The following is a 22,003-nucleotide window of genomic DNA, read 5'->3' as shown; positions in this document are numbered from 1 at the left end:
ATGGAGGGCACAAGGAGAAGGGGACGACAGAGGACGAGATGGTTGGACAGTGTTCTCGAAGCTACTAACATGAGTTTGACCAAACTGCAGGAGGCAGTAGAAGACAGGAGTGCCTGGCATGCTGTGGTCCATGGGGTCATGAAGAGGCGGACAAGACTAAACAACTAAACAACAACAACAAATTTTGTTCTGGGTATAAGCTTTCGTGTGCATGCACACTTCTTCAGATACACTGAAACAGAAGTCTCCAGACCCTTATATATAGTGGGAGGGTGGGGTGGGATTTTTCTCAGAAGGGTAGTAGGAGATGGGTGATTGACTCAATGGGTGTGGTAAACCTGTTGACTACTGTTGACGACTGCAATTAGTCCTACATCCTCCCACTATATATAGGGGTCTGGTGACTTCTGTTTCAGTGTATCTCAATACATGTGTATGCACATGGAAGCTTATACCCAGAACAAACTTAGTTGGTCTCTAAAGGGCTACTGGACTATTTATTTATTTATTTATTTATTTATTTATTTATTTATTTATTTATTTATTTATTTATTTCGCCTGTGTCAGACCAACACAGTTACCTACCTGAATCAAGAACAGAAGAGACAGAGATGTGAATGGAAAGCAGAAATGATTGATATTATAGTTCTTCCAAACCGGGTCATGAACTACAGGCTTTGGGACCATCGCTATGTGGGATATGGTTAACAAAAGCAAGAGCTGATCATTGGTGAATGCCACTTAAATGGCTTTTCCCTTTCATCCAGTGGAGGCTGCCCTCACCTTCATGCCTTCTTACATACAACCGGGGAACGGCGCTGCCTATTAGTTAGAGTCACTGTTACCTTTGTAGAATTCAACACAGAGGAAGTTGAGGACCAAATTTATTTTTGTTGGTTCTCCCTGGCATTGGCTCCACCAACTCTGTCTTCCACCTCCACCAGTTGGCACCAGTTGGCATACACAGTTCTTCACTTCCTTAATTGCTCCCCATAACAATCTTATGAGGTAGATTAGGCTGAGAAACTGTGACTAGCCCAAGCTCGCCCCATGACTTTCATAGCAGAGTGGGGATTTGAGTTCTGGTCTTCCAGGTCCTATACCACAATGACTCTCATGAGTCAGTAATGACTTAAGTTGTGCCTCTACAAGGCTTTGTGTGAAGACAGAGGCATGACCCAGGTCTGGCATACTGTGAAACTCTGATATGAAATACAAGCCATATTATGTACCATTTCAGGTAACTCAGTAACCTGAATCTGCTGAAAACTCAACTCTGATTATGTATCTGTTCCTTGACACAGGAATAAGTGCTGGCGCTCCATACCTGAGGTCAGGATCTCTGTCTCCTATTATGGAGGAAGATCTAAAATGCAGTGTACATGACACATTTCCAGAATAAAGGTACAATAACATGGATGCAATGGACAGGACTTTTAGGGTTCATAGTAAGAGGTGATGGTGATGTCTTACCGGTCTGGAACATATGATTTGGAGAGGATAAGGGAGAAGGGATCCTCCATATGACCTGTTTGCTGAACATTCATCCTGATATCCTTGCATAAACCTTAGAGGTTAGACTATGTCTATGATTTGTACGATGATGACTATTCAATCTGATTTGTTTGTGTAGTGTTCATTGTTGTTACCCATTTTTTTTAATCCCACATTTTTCAAATGCATTTCCTCATCACTTCCCAAGTTTTTTTAAAAAGTGGATTTTTTGTGTTGGGGTGACAGCGCTCTTGAATCCACCTTAATTGCACCAACCTAAATTCCTGTTGTTCGGTCCCTGCTTCTGCCAACCTAGCAGTTCGAAAGCATGTCAAGTGCAAGTAGATAAATAGGTACCGCTCTGGAGGGAAGGTAAACGGTGTTTCCATGAGCTGCTCTGGTTCTCCAGAAGCGGCTTAGTCATGCTGGCAACATGACTCAGAAGCTGTCTGCGGACAAATGCCGGCTCCCTTGGCCAGTAAAGCGAGATGAGTGCCGCAACCCCAGAGTCATCTGTGACAGGACTTAATGGTCAGGGGTCCCTTTACCTTTAAATTTCCTGATATATGTGTGCATCCCCCCTGCAAAAAACTCCAGAGGCTATTGGTGGGTATTATTAGCCACAACACCTAAAAGGAACCTGCATATCCAGAGGATATCAAATGCTAGTGACAATAAACAGATGCTTTGGGGAAGCCCAGGGGAAGTGCATGAAGACATCAATCAACAAAGGACAATCCACAATCCTCAGTTGATTGATGTCTTCATGGGCTGTGCATAGGCTTCCTTGAAGGATTTGATTGACCACTATTAGAATCAGAATTCTAGACAGGAAGGACCTTTGTTTCCTCCAACAGAACTCTTATGACCAGTTGCAAGGAACTGTGTCTGGCTATGATAAAGGATTTTGTAAGAAATGACCAAACAAAGCTATTTAAAAGGAGGACTTTATTTATTACACTGGAGATTGGTGCCAACACACCAATTCAGCTTTTATACACAATAAATCAGCAAAGCTCTTATTCGTTTCTGAACCAAGATTGCAGTGGCACGGAAAACACTGAAAACATCAACTTTCTTCCCTTTTTGTTTTTTATTTCTCTTTTTTCTGTATTATTATTTTTTGGTACAAAACTGGTACAAAGAACAATACAAAAAGAGTTGTGCTGTTTTGATGGGTTACAAAAGAACATTTGAGCTCAGTTTAACTTGTGCACTATTTTTTCCCCCTTGAGCTTTTTGCCACCCTTTCAGCACCCTGTTTTCCAAACATCAGGGATACACCAAGGCTCCTTCTGAATCAGAAAAGGATAATGAGAAAACAAACAGCCTCTCCTCTAAAATAACCACAATCATGCGGGCTTTTCCCCACTGGAAAAGGAAACATGCAAAAGAAATATGAAGAAAGCATCCTCTGTTGCACATTGATATTGGTTTTATGCTCGCCACTTTGATTGACAGCAGCAAGCAAGAGCTAAACTATAAACACAACGAGCAAATTGGAGGTGGCTTGGTCCAGTACCTAATATTCACTATCTCTGCCAAACAAAGGTGCTTTCTGAATTTTGACAAAGCTACAGTGTCCAGTGTCTCATTTTTTAAATGCACACAGACTTTTTAAAAAATGTACCTACTATTTTCACAGACAGTTACTCTGAAGAATTCCAAACACCCTTTTAGAGTCTAGCAATGCTTTGAGCTGCAGAGTGTTCTTCAAGCAAATTGTACTACGTCAACTGTCCAAGTAGTATAGCAGAAATCAGCAACAGAAGTCCCTAGTGCTAAATCTGCCCCTTGAATAGAATATGATTGTATCCCACACCTACAAGTTGCCACCCCAAGGGAAATATGAGTACGAGGAAGGTGAGGTGACCTTGCTTGCAGTCTCTTTTGGAGAATAAGGACATGTTCTGGTCCACCACCTCCCATTCTCTCCTCAAAAACAAATCTCTATGTATAGCAACCCTATGAGCATCTTTCAGGTTGTGCAAAGGGGTAAATCCACTTTTAAAAAACCACACCCGTGCATTATATACATTAATTCATCTTAAAGCGTAAAATAAAAAGTAGGGCTTAAGTTGGGAGAAGCTGTTGCTCAGTGGCAGAGCACATGTTTGATATGCAGAAGGACTTGGGTTCAATCCCTGGCCTCTCCAGGCACCCCCAGTCAGTGTAGAGCAAGCAATACTGAACCAGATGGACCAATAGTCTGATTTAGAATAAGGCAGCTTCATTTGCTCCAATCATGGTTGCTTCTGTGGCCAGGTGACTTGGTTCATTCATACAGGGTCCTCAGCTGAATGCTGATACAGAGATCTGAATTATATCCCTTCTCCTCCTCGCAGATAATTTTCTTGATCCAAGCCCAGACCAATGTGATGAAATGGGTTCTAGTCCAAGAAACCTTATACCAAGCTATTGGTTTTTGAACAGAGGTTGGAAGGCCATCTGTTTTGGATGCTTTAGTTGAGATTCCTTCACTGCAGGGGGTTAGACCAGATTACCCTCAGGGTCCCTTCCAACTCTATGATTCTATAATTCTACCAAAGTGCCACAAGACATTTTGTTGTTTCTGCTGCAATAGACTAACATGCCCTCTTCTATAATTTCACAGGGTTGGTGTATCAAACCAAGAAACTTGCTCTGAGATCCATTTATTTCCAGTATTTCTATTTAGGGCATTTGAAAGGATATTGGTATTGCGAAGATGCCTGGTGGTGATGTTTCTGTTATTGGTGATAGTGATGCTTTTATTAACAGTGAACACTGTAGCTCTCTGGCCCAAGGTGTACTGTGGGATATGATCTGGTAGGACTGGAATCTAGAAGAAAGTCGGGAGAATTCTCCGTGGTAGACGGGAGGTTAAGGATGTTGACCTCTGCTCGGAGCTTGGAAGACCCCTGGCTGGCTTTTCTAGTTGAAGTAATTGCTTTGTCACCTGCAGAGGCCAAAAGGCAATGTCTTGGTAAGAGACCTAGGGGGATAAGTAGAAAATATACACTTTCTGACTTGGACAAGGGCAACTCTTCATCGTGTTGGAGGCTGGTTTCTCTTTCTGTGTTTCCTTGTAGGACTTACCTAGCTCAGGGCACCATTCTATGGCCCCCTAAGACATTCCAGGGGCCACAGGCTATTTCAGGCCTCCTGCTCCAATGTTGGAGACACAAGGTTTCTCCAGAGTGGAGGGCCTCAGTATGTAAGTGAGGCAATAATTGTGCATTAAGGGAGGATTTATATCCGACCTTCCACAAATCGTTCCACTTTATTCGTTCTTCTACAATGCTGCCTCAATGTTATTGCATTATAGCCATTTGGAGGGCACAATAGCATAGCAAAAACCGGACTCTCCCCCAACATTTCTTGGATGAAAAGTTGAAGGATTTCAGCAGGAAGTTGCAAAGCATGCACTGACTAGAAATGGAGAAGAGAAGAAGAGAAGAGTTTGGACCTGATATCCCGCCTTTCACTCCCCTTAAGGAGTCTCAAAGCAGCTAACAATCTCATTTCCCTTCCTCCCCCACAACAAACACTGTGAGGTGAGTGAGGCTGAGAGACTTCAGAGAAGTGTGACTAGCCCAAAATCACCCAGCAGCTGCATGTGGAGGAGTGGGGACGCGAACCCGGTTCACCAGATTACAAGTCCACTGCTCTTAACCACTACACCACACTGGCTCTTCATACTGGCTCTGAAGCAGTATGTCCACTCTGAAACTCTGGCAAGTGCAAACATTATTGAAAGCGAGATCGCATATAGGTACCCTGATACCAGCACAAATAATTTTGACTGCATTATAGAAAGGATGTGTAGAGGATCCCAGGGTTCTGACATGGCAAAGGGAGATATGATATTTGATCCACACCATCCCTGCTGCTGCAGATGTTCTTGAGCTCTAACTCTGGAGCTCTGACCAGTGGCGTAGCGTGGGGGTGCAGGGGGGGCCGGCCGCACCGGGCGCAACATCTGGGGTTAGGGCAAATCCACAGGTTAGGGGGCACAAATCCACGGGTTAGGGGGCGCCTTGCCCCGGGTCCTGACAACCCACGCTACGCCACTGGCTCTGACATCAGCAGGACAAAAAGGATGTGTGTTGGGGACGTATCAGGGACATACCAGGGAAGACCGGGAAATGGCTAGGATCCAAATGATGCTAAGGCATCCCAGCCTCTTGACATACTCAGGAGTGTGCCCAAATCTCTCCCTCCTGTTGCTTCCAATAGGAGAGGAAATGTAAAAAAATAAAGAATAAAGATTTAAGCATAGGACACTTCAGTCTCTCACTATTCTCAGGTGAGATTCAATCACACACTGGTGAATTCAGGTTATGCAATTATAGCTGATCGGGAGGTCTTGCACCTTCTTCCCTAAAATGATTGAACTTTTTGTAATAAGGAAAGTGATGAGAAAATGCATGGAACAACGCTTTCTTTTATGCAATGGCACCTAAACTCCCTGCGAATAAATCAGGACGAATGCTCAGTAAACAAGTCATCTGTAAGCACACACAGAAATGGATGGAGAATTGTAAAATCATTCCTCTGCCCTTACTTTTGCCCTGAGCCTAGCTGATCACTGGATATGATAGAAAAACTGCCCTGCAGACCAGACACCTTAGGATTTCAGCCTTATAAATTATATTTGTTAAGAACAAATTCTAGCAGTGAAGGCAAACACATGATGCTACTCGTCTTGGGTATGCTTCTACATTTTCATATCCTTTTGTTTCATAACCCTTATGAATAGGGATGCAAATGAAGCAAAGTGTGCCATTCTTTTTCACTGAGTTATTATTTCTTAAAAAAGCCATTGCCTTGTCATTACCCACAGTCATGCTCTAGCAAGAGTTAGGCACTTTTACATCCCATTGGTTTCAATGAGAGCACTAAGCACATGTTTGCCCATCGTCACTGAAGCAAATGAGACTTAAAATTAACTTTGGTTGGATTGTACCTGTTCTAATTATCACTACTCACTTTCTATCTACCTGCCCACTGGCTCCAGAAATAGCACAGTTGTTACATCTTTGTATGAAACTACCTTATAGAAAGCCAGACCATTTGGTCCATGTACCCAGTGCTCTGAGTGGCAATGATCCCCCAAGGTCCCTGGCAGAGGTCTTTCCCAGTCCTACTATCCGAGACCCTTTTTAACTTGAGATGTCAGGGACTGGAACCTTCTGCCTTCAAATTGCGCACTCTCCCACCAAGCTAATGCCTCTCCCACAAGCCCTTCCCGCAGCTCTCTAGCTCATGGGATCTAACTAGCCTGAAATTTGGTTACACGCAGTATTATTTTTCTAGAAAAAAAGGTGATGAATGCATCCAGATAATGGCAACGGTGCCCACCTGTGAGGTACTGGAACTGAGTTCCGGTGAGGTCCGTCTGAAAAAAAAGCCCTGGTTAGATGGCAATGAATTGATCAGTTTCAGCATATTTCCAAGCAGTTTTTGAGTAAGGCTGCATTACACAGGATATAGATAAATGCTTCCAAATTACCAGCTTTTCTAATTTCGAAGCACTTGCACATTTGGGCTCAGTTTTCAGAAAAATAAAGGCTCATTTATTGCAAAAATAGTAGTGTCACTGCATCTTCCAGGACATGGGTTATCACATAAGTGACCTATGGTCGTCTGAACATGGAATCTAACTGGGGTTCTATGCATTCAAAGCCTACAAGGCAAGGAAGGACCAGGGAAGCATCAAAGCTGACGCCACATAAATCCAATGGGAACGTCATTTCCGCCCCCTCAACATTTGATGGCCACATCCTTAGTGAATGTAGATATATAATCAGTTCCCTCACCTTTAGGATTAACTGCATCTATCAATGTAGAAAAGTCATGAATCCTTGAGATGCCAGTCTTCTAAAAAATGAAATGGCAAAAAAGTATCACCTCTGAAGGCCTCTCTGCATAAGGCATAAACCATTAAGTGACACTTTCTGCCATGGTGTTGTTGTTAATACTCTGACATGCCCCAGACACATGTTCAGCTTGCATTTGTCTACCTCTTGGCTAAATTGACATCCTGGGATATTTTCAAGGGGGCTGTAAACAATGTGTTCGCAATCAACCAACTGCAGGACAGCATGTCAACCAATTCCATAATGTGGTAAGAAAGTCACCTTGTCATCTGGTTACCCATTTCCTTGAAAGGATTGCTTGTATATGAGAGTCTCTTCAAACTCTAGTAAGAGCTGGCTTACATCGTTGGGGCTGCTGCATAGTCATAAGGACATAAGATAGTTCCTGGTGGATCAGAGCAAGGGGTCATTTTCTTCAGCATCTCAGTGGCCAAAAAATGCCTATGGGTAACCCAGCAAGAAGGACCTGAGTGCAGTAATGCTCTCCCCACTTGTGACTCCCAGTAACTGGTATTCAGAGGCATATTGCCTCTGACATTGTGCTTAGTCAAAGAATCAAGGCATGCAGTGGCTGTTTTGAAGTGGCAAACTCTATAAATTGGATGCTTGTAGCCTCACCACCACCAGTGTGCAAAGGGAGAGGATTGCTGTGGCACGGAGAAAAGTGTGCAGTTATCACAGAGAGCCACCACACACAAACACCTGATTACCAGTTACCACGTGGAAGCTCTGTTAAAGCAGAACCTTCACATGGCAAATATAATGCATGCTCATATTAAGAGTGTTGATGGAATTATATGGCATGCTAAATACTTACCTTTTGCTAGCTTCAGCTTTTTGATCTACAAAGCAAGCCCCGAGCCCTTCTGTTCCTGTTTTTAGAGTGAATCGTTACTAAATACCACTACCAAAGCTCTTTATATGGTGCATGCTCTAGTTATCTCCCGCTTGGACTACTGCAATGCGCTCTACGTGGGGCTACCTTTGAAGGTGACTCGGAAACTACAGCTTATCCAGAATGCGGCAGCTAGACTGGTGACTGGGGGCGGCCGCCGAGACCACATAACAACGGTCTTGAAAGACCTACATTGGCTCCCAGTACGTTTCCGAGCACAATTCAAAGTGTTGGTGTTGACCTTTAAAGCCCTAAACGGCCTCGGCCCAGTATATCTGAAGGAGCGTCTCCTCCCCCATCGTTCTGCCCGGACACTGAGATCCAGCTCCGAGGGCCTTCTGGCGGTTCCCTCACTGCGAGAGGCCAAGTTACAGGGAACCAGGCAGAGGGCCTTTTCGGTAGTGGCGCCCGCCCTGTGGAACGCCCTCCCATCAGATGTCAAAACGATAAACAACTACCTGACATTCAGAAGACATCTTAAGGCAGCCCTGTTCAGGGAAGTTTTTAATGTATGATATTTTAGTGTTTTTTGGTTTCTATGGAAGCCGCCCAGAGTGGCTGGGGAAACCCAGCCAGATGGGCGGGGTACAAATAATAAATTATTATTATTATTATTATTATTATTATTATTATTATTATTATTATTAATATGGAGTCAGATAACTTGTACATCTAGCTGATTGTTTTCACCAGGGGTGGGGAAAGCAGAGGCTGCTGGGTTCCACCTCTCATTGACCAGAGAGGTCAATGGCCATGAAGGCTGAGGTGGATAAGTTCTATCCAATAACAGCTGTAGGGCACCATGGTCCATATCTCTTCACTCACTTGCACTGACTAACAGTGCCTCTTCAGGGTTTCAGGCACAAATTGCTCCCAGGTCCAACCAGAATATGCTTCAGATTTGAATCTGGGAACTCTTGCAATGCATAGTATGTGCTCTACCACTGACCTATGGACCTCCCCCTGGAAGAAGCAATCAGAGCTAGAAAGCTTCTGAATGTTATCTGGTGTGGTGCTCTCCACTGGAGCCAATCAGATACTCCGATAATTTTTGGGGTGGGTGAGTACTTGGTAGTAAAAGGCTCATCTAGAAAGATTTGAGACAGGGGCCAGTCAACATGAACTCTATAGTATGCTGGTATAGACTAAATACTTTCCAAAAGGTTTTCTGGATTCCACATTCGAGCAGAATAGCGTCCTTTATGAGAGGTGGTTCTGGTTCTGGCAGCAAGGCATGAACATGGGATAGTTACTAAGAAACACTGAAGCTCTTCAAAATAAAATCCCACCAGTTTTTTCCATGAACCAGATAGTGTTGCTCTGTAGTACATAATCATTTATGGTCTTGAGTTTGATACTTTCCACCCGTTGTAATTTTTCTTCTCTTTTTAAAAAGGTAAAAGCAATACAAAATAGCTAAAGATCACGTGACTGCAAAAAGAAAGAGAGAGAAATGTATGCAAGGGGCATGCAATTCAGAAAGAGAGGGGGATGAGGTTTGTTTCATCATTTAGGAGATCAGGTAAACTTGGTGCTTGAAGGACACTGGAATGTCAGGTTAAGGGGAAGGAGTGATGTTATGAAGAAGATAGTTTTCATCATGTGTAAGTGCCAGAGTGAAGAAAAATGAGGTCCCAACCTCAAAGCAAGTCTTTTCAGCAGGCATTGGTATCATTCGGTTGACGGGCAGTATACTTCCTCCCGGGAGAGACATTGGTGGACATCCAAGTACTGTTTCACAGAATCTATCGGAACGTTCTCCTGCAGGGTAAAAATGGGAGTTGCCTGATAGCCCAGCCTCCCAGTGGATTGTCATTTGTTAAGCTTCCCTGTTTCCCAAGGATGCCCTCTTCACAGCTTTGCTTTTGTCAAGATACTGAAGTAGAAAGTCATGTTGGTTAACCGTAACGCTTTCCCCAAATAATCCTGGGAATGGTAGTTTGATGAGGATTTGGTTAATAACCCACAGGCATCATCACAGTGGTTCCTTAGGAAGAAGAAACAGCTGTGAAACCAGTTTAAGACTGTTCATGTTGATAGGCCCAGAAAACCTTCACTGGTATCTTCTTCATCCATAATCCCAACCAAAGAAAAACCAGTTAAACCAGAATACTTCAATGTAAGTCTATTTGCAGTCTGGTTCTCTAATGAGGAGAGCTACTTGTGTGTGTGTGCAGCTTGCGCTTAGCATGAACATCCTTTTCACACCAATTTAGCACATGCTGGTAAAGTGGTTGGCAGCCACTTGTTCTTGCACACCCACATGGATGAGCAGGTCTCAATCCTTGCACTTGGTACACAGGAAGCTGTGCCCATCTAGCCCAGAACTGTCTATTTTGGCTGCTGATGGTTCTCCAATAGGGTTTCCTTTCTGGGAAGAGGGACACCTCGTCCCAGTGTCCCAGCCCCAGTCCAGTGCAAAGATAGGTTCGATTGCCCAGTGACTTATTAAAGTTGGGAGCTGGGGTGCAAATGACTTAAATCCAAATGCTCTGGCTTAAGTAGTTGATGGAGACACAGGCCACGGTCTCAACAATAGCACAACCAAGTCATGTGCAAGCAATAGCAGCCCCTCTCCTGCTATGTTTGCATAGTTAACCATTTTCTTTTTGTAATTTTGGGAGTTTCAAAAGTAGCTTTTGATATAGCCTGCTGTTTAAAGGGTACGAGGTGGCAGGGCGAAGGGGGGAGAAGTTATGTGTGTGGGAAGTCTATATGCACCAAAAGTGTGGATTGTGGCTGGTTATCAAATGGCAATGAAATTGCATCCCCAGTGAGTAAAATCATGAAAGATAAGACAGAATGTTCCCTCCAGAATACTTTTTTTAAAAAAAAGAACCACATTCCATTATCAGACACGACACATTTCAAATGCTCGTTAATTTACAGAAATTGCATTTTATAGAAAATATGATACAATGAAATATAAAATGCGCGAGGAGCACTTTCAAAGTCTATAGACAAAGGAGCTTGCATTCTGAGACAGTCTTTTAAAACAACATCCACTTGAAATACATTTCTCCTCGCTCTTTCCCCTCCCTTTTTCAACTTCCAAATGAGAATTAATTTGTAGATTGGAAAAAAAGAAGGGGGGAAGCAGGATCAGCCCCATCCCTCATGGATAATCCGATATCATTTCCCTAAAACTGTGCACATTCTTGGATTTAACAGAAATAATATCTAAGCTCTCCTACATTTTCCTCCTCCTCCTCCAACCTGCTGCAGCAGGACATGTTTCTTATTGTTTAACTCATAGATAATCCAAGATTTCATAGCACAATTAAGTGGCTCATAATCCATTAAATGTGGTTTTTACATTACACAGCCATGCAATCTAAATAATTGTACAAACATTAGACATAAACCTCACTAGTCCAAATCATTAAAGGGGAGAAAAAAAACCTTTTGTTTGATTAAAGAAAGCACATAATCTAGATGGTTTTTTAAAAAATAAAAAATAAATACTGACCCTATTTAAAAACAAAAGGTAGTATGCTACCATTGATAACAGTGAGGTCCCATCAGAATGCAGCAAATCAGTGGCTGAATTGTCACCATTTAAACACATTAATCACAAGATACCTATTTATACCTCTGGCTCTCTGTTCTTATCCAATAGGCACTGGTTACACAACAAAGTACCTACTCATCAGGACAGACATGAGCTGGTTTACATATAGTTGCATCAAGCTGGCTCATGACATTCAAGAGATGATCATGTTGTAGGCCCCAGATGGCATACTGGTGATCCCCAAAGCAATTTTGGTACCTGGTGGCCCAATCAAATTTTAATCAAGGAGAAGCACACAGGTTGTACAACATATAGATAAGTCACACGCCAACATTTCACTTCTCTTTGGGTTTCACATGCAATGTCCCAACCATGCTCAAGTGGCAGGTCTTCATATCTGGGAAGCCTTCAATTCTACATGGCGCCAACTTCAATACAGAGGCTGATCACAGGCGAGGGGCCAGTTTGTGTGTCGGAACACACTTTGCCTCCCAGATTACTGTCTGGAAAATAGCACCCCTTACGGACGTTGACCATCTCTGTAGGACAAAGGGCAAGTATTTAGTGGTTCTTCCCCAGAGAGCTGGGATGGAGAACTTGTGGCCCTCCCAGATGTTGCTGTGACTACAGTGCTTATCATCTGTGACTATTAGCAATGATGGCTGGGATTTGAAGGAATTTAACAGCATATGGAGGGCCACACCTTCCCCACCCTGTTGTAGAGGCACAGAATGATACTAAAGACATCTCTCTTGGGGATATCATTAGTACGAATAACCCAGCACTGTATCCAATAGTTCTCAAAATGTGAAGCTGGCCACTCTATGGCGGTGCAGATTCTCGCCACAGGAAATGCAGTCTCTTCTTGGACTCCACCCTGTGGATATCATATGAATTATGAAGTGGTCTCATCATGAGTCAGACTGTGGCGTATTATCTATTCTGGCTGACAGCAGTTCTCCAGGTTGACGCATTTCCTAGGCATTTCTCTAGGCAAACTTCGAACGCCAGGGGCTGAACCAAGACCTTCTGTACGCAAAACAGGTTAATCATCACTGAGCTATGGCTTCTCAAGGTCTATGTTAGACTGAGAAAAATAATAGCTCACTACCATTCCTTTCAAATAATTGCAGAAAGGAATGCTGTAGTGCTTACTCTCTCTTGAGGATCAACAAGCATCTTCCCTCCTTCTGTGTGCTTTCCTGAGGGTCTTTATTGGACATACTTACACTTCTTTCCTTTTATTTTTCTGGTTTCTTCCCTGACTGAGGGCAAAGGAGGCTGTCTTAATTTTGCATTAGGCCTGATCTGCCTGTTAGTTTTTGACATGATTATAGTTATTGCAACATAACTGTCTCCCATTGTTTTTATAACCTTAATCTTTTCTTAATGCTCCTCAGTACATGGCAAGAGCTGGTGCTTTCTATGTTCTGGAGAACATTAGTTCTAGTAGGCCTCAGGAGAACATGATCAATGCCAGAACACACCATGTGAGCTGTATTCAGAAGCAAAACTCATCATGTGGCAAATGCCTGTTGGATATAATTTTAGCACATACAAGCAGTTTTGAATTTGAGATTTGGACTGGGCTGACTATTCAAGCAGCCCAAAAGCTTGTCTGGGATAGCAAAGTTTTGTTGAGTACCTATATGTGCGAGCAGCTCAAGGGTCCTGGGCTCCATTACTTGGATCATGTGCAGTACAACTGATTTGGGCAGAAATGTTTCTTGAACCAACCCTGACCAGCACCTCACATTGTGGGGACTTAACTCTCCAAAACAAGGACCCTCTGAAGTACCTTCCTTTTGACAATGGAGCAACATACAAATAAATGGTCAGGTAAATATGCTAGATTAATTGCTATGCTCTTTCAGTCTGCGTGTGCTTTTAAAATTAAGTTCATTGGTTTTCCTTGCTGATTCATGGAACAGATTATGTGGGCAAGTATATCAGCTGACTTGACGCAATAAACCATAGACTAAAACCATTCCAGCCGGCAGGCCTAACTAGTCTCCTCCTTAAAAATCTCAAGAGAACAAATGGCGTAACCCTAGTAAGATAGTGGCTTTTGCTGGGTCTACTTCTGATGGTGAAAGAGCACGCAAACTATTTCAAGGGCCTCAAACACCTGCTTCTATGGCACTGAAAACTGACCTATAGCAATGGCCCCCTATACTAAGTTTGCAACTCTTCAAAACAGAGATGGGCAATTTCTTCATTTGGGTACTTACTGATTTCCCGTCCACCAACCCACCTTCCAAATGGCTTATATCTACATTTTTCTTGTGTTTAGCTTCACCTACCTGCTATGCTATGGAAAGGGTGGAAATTCTGGCCAACATCACACAGGCTTCGAAACAGGTAATCTGGGGCTGTGCACGATGCAACTCAATGCATTAGAGTTCATGTGGCTGAACAATGTATACGAGCCGCCCCCTTTTATAAGCTCCGGTGACAGAGCTTCCGCAGCCTCCCTAAAACCATTTCTTCAGTTTGCCCACCGTTCTGCATTCCGAACATTCGCTCAGAATTCCACATTCATCAGGATGAACGTCTGATAAGAAACGTAGTACCTAACCATGGTGGATGGGATTCAGCAGGTGGAGGGAGCTTCAAAGAAAATAAAAGGAAGAAATACAACTCTCACACACAAGCGGCCTTTGGTCTTGTCATCATTTACTGTTGGGCTTATGCAAGGTCTTTTGTGTCACGCGCACCAAAGGCTAACCAATGCTATTGTTCTAGGAAGCTACATCACGTGTGACCAGGTCACAAAGAGAAAACCCAGGTCGATAGTTTGCATCGGCTAAACAATGAATTATATATACACAACAGGTTTACTCAGTTCACCATCTGCTTTAGGCCAAAAGATAGCAGTTTTCTTTTTTGTGTTTTTTTTGTGTTTTAATTCAAAGCATCTTTCTTCCTTAGTTCCCCCCCCCCACCCCACAAACAACTTGCCCACTTTTTTTTTTAAATAGCAAAAAGGCCCAAAAAGAGAAACCATTCCATAGTTCCTGGTTTTTGTTTTTGTTTTGTTAATTCCTTCCCAGCTAGAACTGGCATAGGGTCATATAGAGTGTGGTGTCCAAGACGGTGGAAACGTAAATTATTTTTGTTTGTTTCTTTTGAACACTCCTGAGATTGAGGGAATCTGATACGTGTACCAAAAGGCACTTTCAAATATATATGTCTGTATATATATTTTAAAAACAGTGCTTCTGTTCTAAGAAATTCAAGTTAAGACAGAGTGCCTTTCACTCCCTTTAGTCATAAAGTGGATAGACCAAGCAATATCCCTGCTGACACATCGGGAAAAAGAAAAACAAATTTTTTTTGGGGGGGGGGACAAAAACACACACAACCGCAGCAGAGACGAGTGTTCATGCTAGACAGCTCGATGTTCTTTAAAAAAAGGGGGGGGGGAGAGAGAGAAACAGAACTAAAGAAAAAAAAAGAGGAAAATAAACTTTCTAAGTCACCACTCAAAGGAATACAGTCAGCAGGAGATATTAATTTTAAAAAAGCTGCCACTTCTGTACAGTTCTTGTTTAGTCTGTTTTCACTCCTTTCTTCCTCAACACTGGGTTTCTTCTTTTACTTCTTCATCTTCATCATCATCATCTTCTAATGCTATAGCTTTCCTTTCTTTCTTTCTTTCGTCCTTTTTCCTTTTGCAAAACAATAAAGTGAGGTCAGTTTAGTCGTCCTCGCCTCCCCCGTACATGTCCGCCAGTTTCTTGAACCTTGGCCCCCAGTCGTTAAGGTAGTCATAATCTTGATCTCCGGAGCTCGAGGAGTTAAGTGAGCTAACGGACCCTGCTGTTGAACCACTGCCCTCATAGTCAAAGACAAGAAGGGAGTCGTACGGTGGGGCCGTCGGGTCGTTATCTGCCGCTCTCAAGCCCTGGAATGTCAAAGGAGAAGAAGGAAGAGGTTACCTCGCGCCAGAAGCATCGCTCGTAGGAGCAACCTAAACGTGGCTCCGTGGCTCAGAGCTTAACGCAGAAGGGTTGCATCCGGCAAAGTCACCCCATCTGTATCAGGACTTCAGCCACATTCTTGCCATTCATTTGAGGCAGTCACGTGCCACTTTAAGCAGCTGTGGCTTTCCCCTAAGGCATTCTGGGTACTGTAGTTTGTCAAAGGTGTGCTGAGACTTGTTAGAACAGGCATAGGCAAACTCCGGCCCTCCAGATGCTCGGGACTACAATTCTCATCATCCTTAGCTAACAGGACCAGTGGTCAAGGATGATGGGAATTGTAGTCCCAAACTTCTGGAGGGCTGGAGTTTGCCTATGCCTGTGTTAGAAGGCCCCTGTTCTCCTCACAGAGCTACAGTCTCCAGAATCATTTAACAATAAATCCCTCTTCCCAAGGAGTTAGGGGAATCGTAGCTTCTGGGATGGGAATGGGTGTCTCCTAGCAACTGCCACGACCATTTAAAGTAGCATCATAGTGTTACTTTGCATGGTGTGTATGTTGGACCTCCCCTTGTGCAATGGAACTTCCCTTCCCTTGTCTCTCGCTGTGCTCCCCACCTAAATTAACTCTGGACGGTTGGGGAAACCCCCAGAAGAGATTTTGGGTTCAGGTGGGAGAGGAGAGGGAAGGGAAGTTCTGTTGTGCTAGAGGAACAGGATATTGGTTGGATACAACCCTATGGCCACATCTCTACACTGCAAATGTTTATGGTTTTTTTAAATAAAAAAAAAACAGTTTTACTGTCAGAGTGTCCCTTAAAGAATTGTGATAACTGTACCTTTGCGAGACTACTGTGGAGCCTTGGTTCTTGAATGGCTCAGTTGACGAAAAAATTGGCTCCCAAATGCTGAAAACCCAGAAGTGTTCTGGTTTTTGAATGCTTTTTGGAAGCCAAATGTCCAATGTGGTTGTCGGCTATTGTTTCCGGGGCGCCTGTGCCACTCGGAAGCCGCGACTTGGTTCGCAAATGTTTTGGAAGTCAAATGGACTTCCAGAATGGATTGAGTCAGTGTGGTGTAGTGGTTAAGAGCGGTAGACTCCTAATCTGGTGAACCAGGTTCGCTTTCCCGCTCCTCCACATGCAGCTGCTGGGTGACCTTGGGCCAGTCACACTTCTCTGAAGTCTCTCAGCCCCACTCACCTCACAGAGTGTTTGTTGTGGGGGAGGAAGGGAAAGGAGAATGTTAGCCGCTTTGAGACTCCTTAAAGGGAGTGAAAGGCGGGATATCAAATCCAAACTCTTCTTCTTCTTCTTCTTTGAGAACCAAGGTACCACTGTACTGATATTCCTAGCCTCTCTTGTAGAGTTACTGTTGGCAGGGTTTGCTGGTGACAGCAAAGAGCCATTAGACCAGTTTAAGACTGCAATGCATCGTATGTATATTTGCCTGTGAATAAGGCCCATTTAAAGGTGCTGGACTTACTTCCAAGTAAACATGCACAGGATCATGCTGCATATATATGTAGCATCAATCCAACTGTACCTGCATGAAACCATGAATTTGGTTTTGTGCTGCTAAAACAGAAACCAACCTGCTGCACTTGTATGCCTGTGTGCGAGTGTGAGAGAGAGGAATAATTCATTCGCGTTCTCATAAATCAAATTAGCAGATGCTAGTTTGGGCTACTTATTTGATGAAGATTCTCTCTCTCGTCCCCTGCTCTCTCAAAGGAGAGGGGGGATAAGCTCTGTAATCAGCCCTCTTTTACAAGAGTTGCACTTAAAATCAACGTGCTATCTATTGCTATTAGTCATGATGGCTATTTACTAGTTCCAGCATTAGAGGCACTATGAATACCAGCTGCTGAGAAGGACAAGTGCAGAGAGCACTATTAGGCTCACGTTTGGCTTGTGGGCTTCCATCCCGTACCTGGTTGGGCATGGGAAATAGGATCTTGGACTAGATGGGTCTCAACTAGGGCCAGGGCCTTTTCAGTACTGGCCCCGACTTGGTGGAACGCTCTGTCACAAGAGACTAGGGCCCTGCAGGACTTGACATCTTTCCGCAGGGCCTGCAAGACAGACCTGTTCTGCCTGGCCTTTGCTTTGGACTCAGTCTGACCCTTATGTTTCCCTCCCCTTATGGTCTTGATTTATCGGCTACTTTTAAAATGAGGCTGCATTTTAAATTGCATTTTAACCTGTATTTTAAATTGGTCCCGTCCCCCCATTATGTTTTTACTGTGATTTTATTGGTGTTAGCCGCCCTGAGCCCGGCTCTGGCTGGGGAGGGCAGGGTATAAATAAAATATTATTATTATTATTATTATTATTATTATTATTATTATTATTTGCAGCAGGGAATTGAGATGGCACCACTCAACCCAGTCTGCAAATTCCATGTGCTTATTCCAGTGACCAAACAGAACCTACAGCTCTGTTCTGAACTTAGGGCTGATTTATAGATGTTGAGAGCTGGGCCAGCAGGTACTGAAAATCACAGGGGAGGGGAGTGTTCTTGTTCCTGGATTCTGCTTACGGGTTTCTTACAAGCATCTATTGGGTTACTGTGAGAAGAGGATATTGAACTAGATGGGCCACTGTCGTGATCCAGAAGGGCTCTTCTTATGTTCTTGTGTGAGGGAATGCCATCAGACGTCAGATAATTCCATCCAGAATGGAAACGGGAGCAGAAATGGCCACAATTTACATGCTCATCTGAGGTCAGAAATGGAAATCATGGGAGGGAATTCGAGCGGTATTTGCCACCATTGCATTTAGAACCTGCTAATGTTATTGTTAGGTGTATCGGTTGGTTGCTCGAGAGCAATCAGGGCAATATGCCTCAATAGTCTGTTCTAAAGCTTTCTTATTGGTGGTAAAAATCTTTAAAATGCAGAGCGCCTCTATTCCGTGTCTTGCTTATTCACTGGCAGAATCTGAGAGTGGGCGGTGCTTAAATCTTCCCCAGCAGAGTAGTTTCTTGACCCCCAGTCTGCGCCTCCCCTCTCTGCACGGAAGCCTACTGCGCACGGACGGCTTGGGTAAAGGAGGACCTCCCTCCTCCCCGCTTTGCTCAGGCAAGGTGTCCTGGCACCGCCTTGCCTCCTCCGAGCCCTGCATCTCCTCTCCACTAGAGGCGTGGCTTCCTTCCTCCGCTGAGGAAGTGCTGCTTCCCATGATCTTTGGGGGCTCTCTGTAATCCCCTCTTGCTCCTGAGCCGATGGCAGTTCCCTGACAGTTATGTAAAATTATGTTACTTTCTGTTTTGTTTTTGACATTTCCCCTCCATTGAAATGGACTACATTATTAATTATGTTAATTTTGGCCACAGCGGATACTGAGATGAATAATGTACGTTTTGGTGGAAGCCGAACTGCAGTGGAATGGGAACAGCGCTGATTGAGAAGAACACAGGATGGGATGTAAATCGCTGTCTCCCTACTTCCCTATCAACAGGCACAATCCTTCTCCCCTTTATATGCACTGATTATGTGTGTGATTATTGTGTGAAAAGAGTAACAGGGGGCACATTTTTGATGGGTGAGACCCTCGCACACAGTGTGAGGAATGAGAAGCATGAGTTTAAGGAGAGGAATTCCTGCCGGGCTCCAGAAGCATGTAAATGGGGTTGGTGTGCACCACAGAGGGCAGAGAGGAAGAATTTTTTAATGATTAAAAACCGAGAACAAAATGTCTCAAGAGCAGGAAATGGATATAATAACAAAATTAAATTGCTCCCACATTGATGTATCAGGCTTTATGAAATGGATCACATTTTCGCCTCGGAGGAAATAAAGCATCGATTGGTTTGCAAACACGCCGCCTGTCTTTTCAATAGTAAAAGGATCAAGTTGGCAAATTAAAGAAAAATATTAAATGCACAGTTTCGAGAAATGCACGGGGGAATTCATTCCTTTTCCGGAAGGCTCAAGTTCAGACAAGCAAGCATGGGAGACTGCATGACCGTGATTGCAAATGCTGTGGAATCTGGGGCTGTTTCTATTATTCTTAATTTAAAAACATGTTTCCAGGCCAGATTGGTGGCAAAGAAAATTGTGGTACTGCTAAACATTTGCTAAGGGACACGGGTGGTGCTGTGGGTTAAACCAGAGAGCCTAGGACTTGCCGATCAGAAGGTCGGTGGTTCGAATCCCCGCAACAGGGTGAGCTCCTGTTGCTCAGTCCCTGCTCCTGCCAACCTAGCAGTTCGAAAGCACATCAAAGTGCAAGTAGATAAATAGGTACTGCTCCAGCGGGAAGGTAAACGGTGTTTCCGTGTGCTGCTCTGGTTCTCCAGAAGCGGCTTAGTCATGCTGGCCACATGACCCGGAAGCTGTACGCCGGCTCCCTCAGCCAATAAAGCGAGATGAGCGCTGCAACTCTAGAGTCGGTCATGACTGGACCTAATGCTCAGGGGTCCCTTTACCTTAAACATTTGCTAAATCCAGTTGCAGTGCCTGCTTAGGGAGTTATCCTGTACTTTTGGCAAAGCCCTGATTCTCCAATCCCTGTTGGCACCTGTGTGAGCTGTACCACTTGCTGATTTCTTCCCTCTCCCTCCCTGTGGTGATACTTCCACGCATGGCCACTGAACACACATGGGGGAATATTGGCACTCTTGAAGGGCAGTGGATTGCACCTATTGGTCCTGTCCAGGGGCTCATGCTTATGCATCCCAATTCTCATGGACCCCGAGAATGCAATCTGTACCGGGCAAGAACAGAGAGTACAGGTACTTTATTACACTCACTCCCCACCTTTCCAGGTGGAATGTCCACAGTATCATGTGTGCAAGAAAAGACAGAGATCTGCTGAATGAGGCCAAAGATCCTTCTGGTCTCACACTTTGCTCCCTGGATAAAGCAATATATCCTTTCATAACTCGTTGGATGTTGAACTTGTTGAATGGAAGTCATGAATGTTGGCCTTTTGGAACACCTATTTAAAGAGCATAACTCATTCACAAAGTCTCCAGTGCCCCTAGGTTTGGGGGTGGGGTTCAGGTTCCATAGCTCTGCCACCATTATTAGGTTTCTCGTGTGCTCATGTCTCTTAGGAGCTCTGTGACTTCTACCTCCCTGTGTTTGAAGGCCATCACTACACGAAGCAACCCATTCCCCTCTTTGCTACTTTGCAATGTGTATGTTGCATATATGGTTTTGATTTGCTGTTAAAATGGGATTTTATTGCTTGATTTGATTTCAGATAGGCTTGCTTTATGCTAGGCAATCTGTTGGAAAGTCGGAATACAAGTGCTGTGATTAAGCAAGCAAATAAATGAATAACACTGCGTGACATTTCAGAGTACGCAGGAATTTTCAGGCGCATGGTGCAGTTCTACTGCTGAAGCCAAGTAAGTTCAGCCTTGGATGGTAGACCACCTGGAAATGATGGCTGAGGTTCAAAGGACTATCCAGGGACTTGGGCATGAAAACTTCAATTTTTAGTATTTTCTATTGACCTTGACTATGAATTTAAGACTCTGTTGATGAATGTCTTGGTTAACAGAGCTCTATACAGCTCCCTCCCTGGGCTCTTAATAAAGCCCTACTTCAGGGTTTCTGCTAGGCTAAGGGGCGAGTGGGTTGGTGTTAAGTGGACATTGTTCATTGAATTCACCATTCTTGAATACAAATGCACCCTTGGAGCAGCAGGACTTCCACAACATGCCACACATTGCTTTGGAAATTTGTCTCAGTCCCGAAAGACTTTTTTCACGCAGCATGGAGAGCAAATGTTTGAATGTTTCATATCTAAAGTTCCCTTGGTGTGTACAGAACTAGCATTGGAGATCTTCGGATCAAGGCCCATATTATAAGTCTCGCTGGAGGATAATTTTGGGAGAATATCGGAGTGTACTTGTAATATATGATAATAAACAACTGTTTGCCACATAGAAACCTACAACTGTTTTGGTGCTAGGTTAAAAACCTTGGGTTGTATCTAAAGTAGTGCTATACAACTTGTTCTGTTAGTGCAATAATTTCTGCTTGCACAATGGAACTTTGGAGCTTCTCCCCTCTGTGAGCTCCCTAAATCTGTGCTAGCCTCCGAAGCAGATTTAGGGCAGGCATGTGTTGTGTGTGTGTGTGATGTTCTGTTACACAAGTGTAAATTTTTGCACTTATGGAATGAGTGCATTGGGTATTGCCCCTAATTTATCCAAGCATTTTAAGCACTGATTATGGTACTGGTCTGCTCTATTGTTTTAAGTGTGGTAAAATATACTTTCTTTCATGAATTTGTTCTTGTTGTACTCTTTCTTGGTGGGCAAAATTCAGCAAAAGCGTCCCACCAGTGCAAGCCCACACAAG

The 22,003-nt window shown here is 43.8% G+C and overlaps 1 protein-coding gene across 8 annotated transcripts in view; it reads right to left on the bottom strand.

The window, feature by feature from the left end:
• Window positions 1–11,128: 11,128 nt before the first annotated feature.
• CDH4 (cadherin 4) overlaps window positions 11,129–22,003 on the bottom strand; it is an 831,041-nt gene continuing 820,166 nt past the window's right edge. For all 8 annotated transcript variants that reach the window (XM_028735371.2, XM_077929337.1, XM_077929338.1 and 5 more), the window contains one exon: window positions 11,129–15,668. In XM_028735371.2, coding sequence (XP_028591204.2) covers window positions 15,462–15,668 — 207 coding nt within the window. In that variant the 3' untranslated portion in view covers window positions 11,129–15,461. The remainder of the gene's footprint in view (window positions 15,669–22,003) is intronic.

Source organism: Podarcis muralis, chromosome 5, assembly GCF_964188315.1.
Source record: "Podarcis muralis chromosome 5, rPodMur119.hap1.1, whole genome shotgun sequence".
Taxonomy (NCBI): Eukaryota; Metazoa; Chordata; class Lepidosauria; order Squamata; family Lacertidae; genus Podarcis; species Podarcis muralis.
Note: the sequence above shows the minus strand (reverse complement) of the source record. Positions and strands in the feature narration are given on the sequence as shown.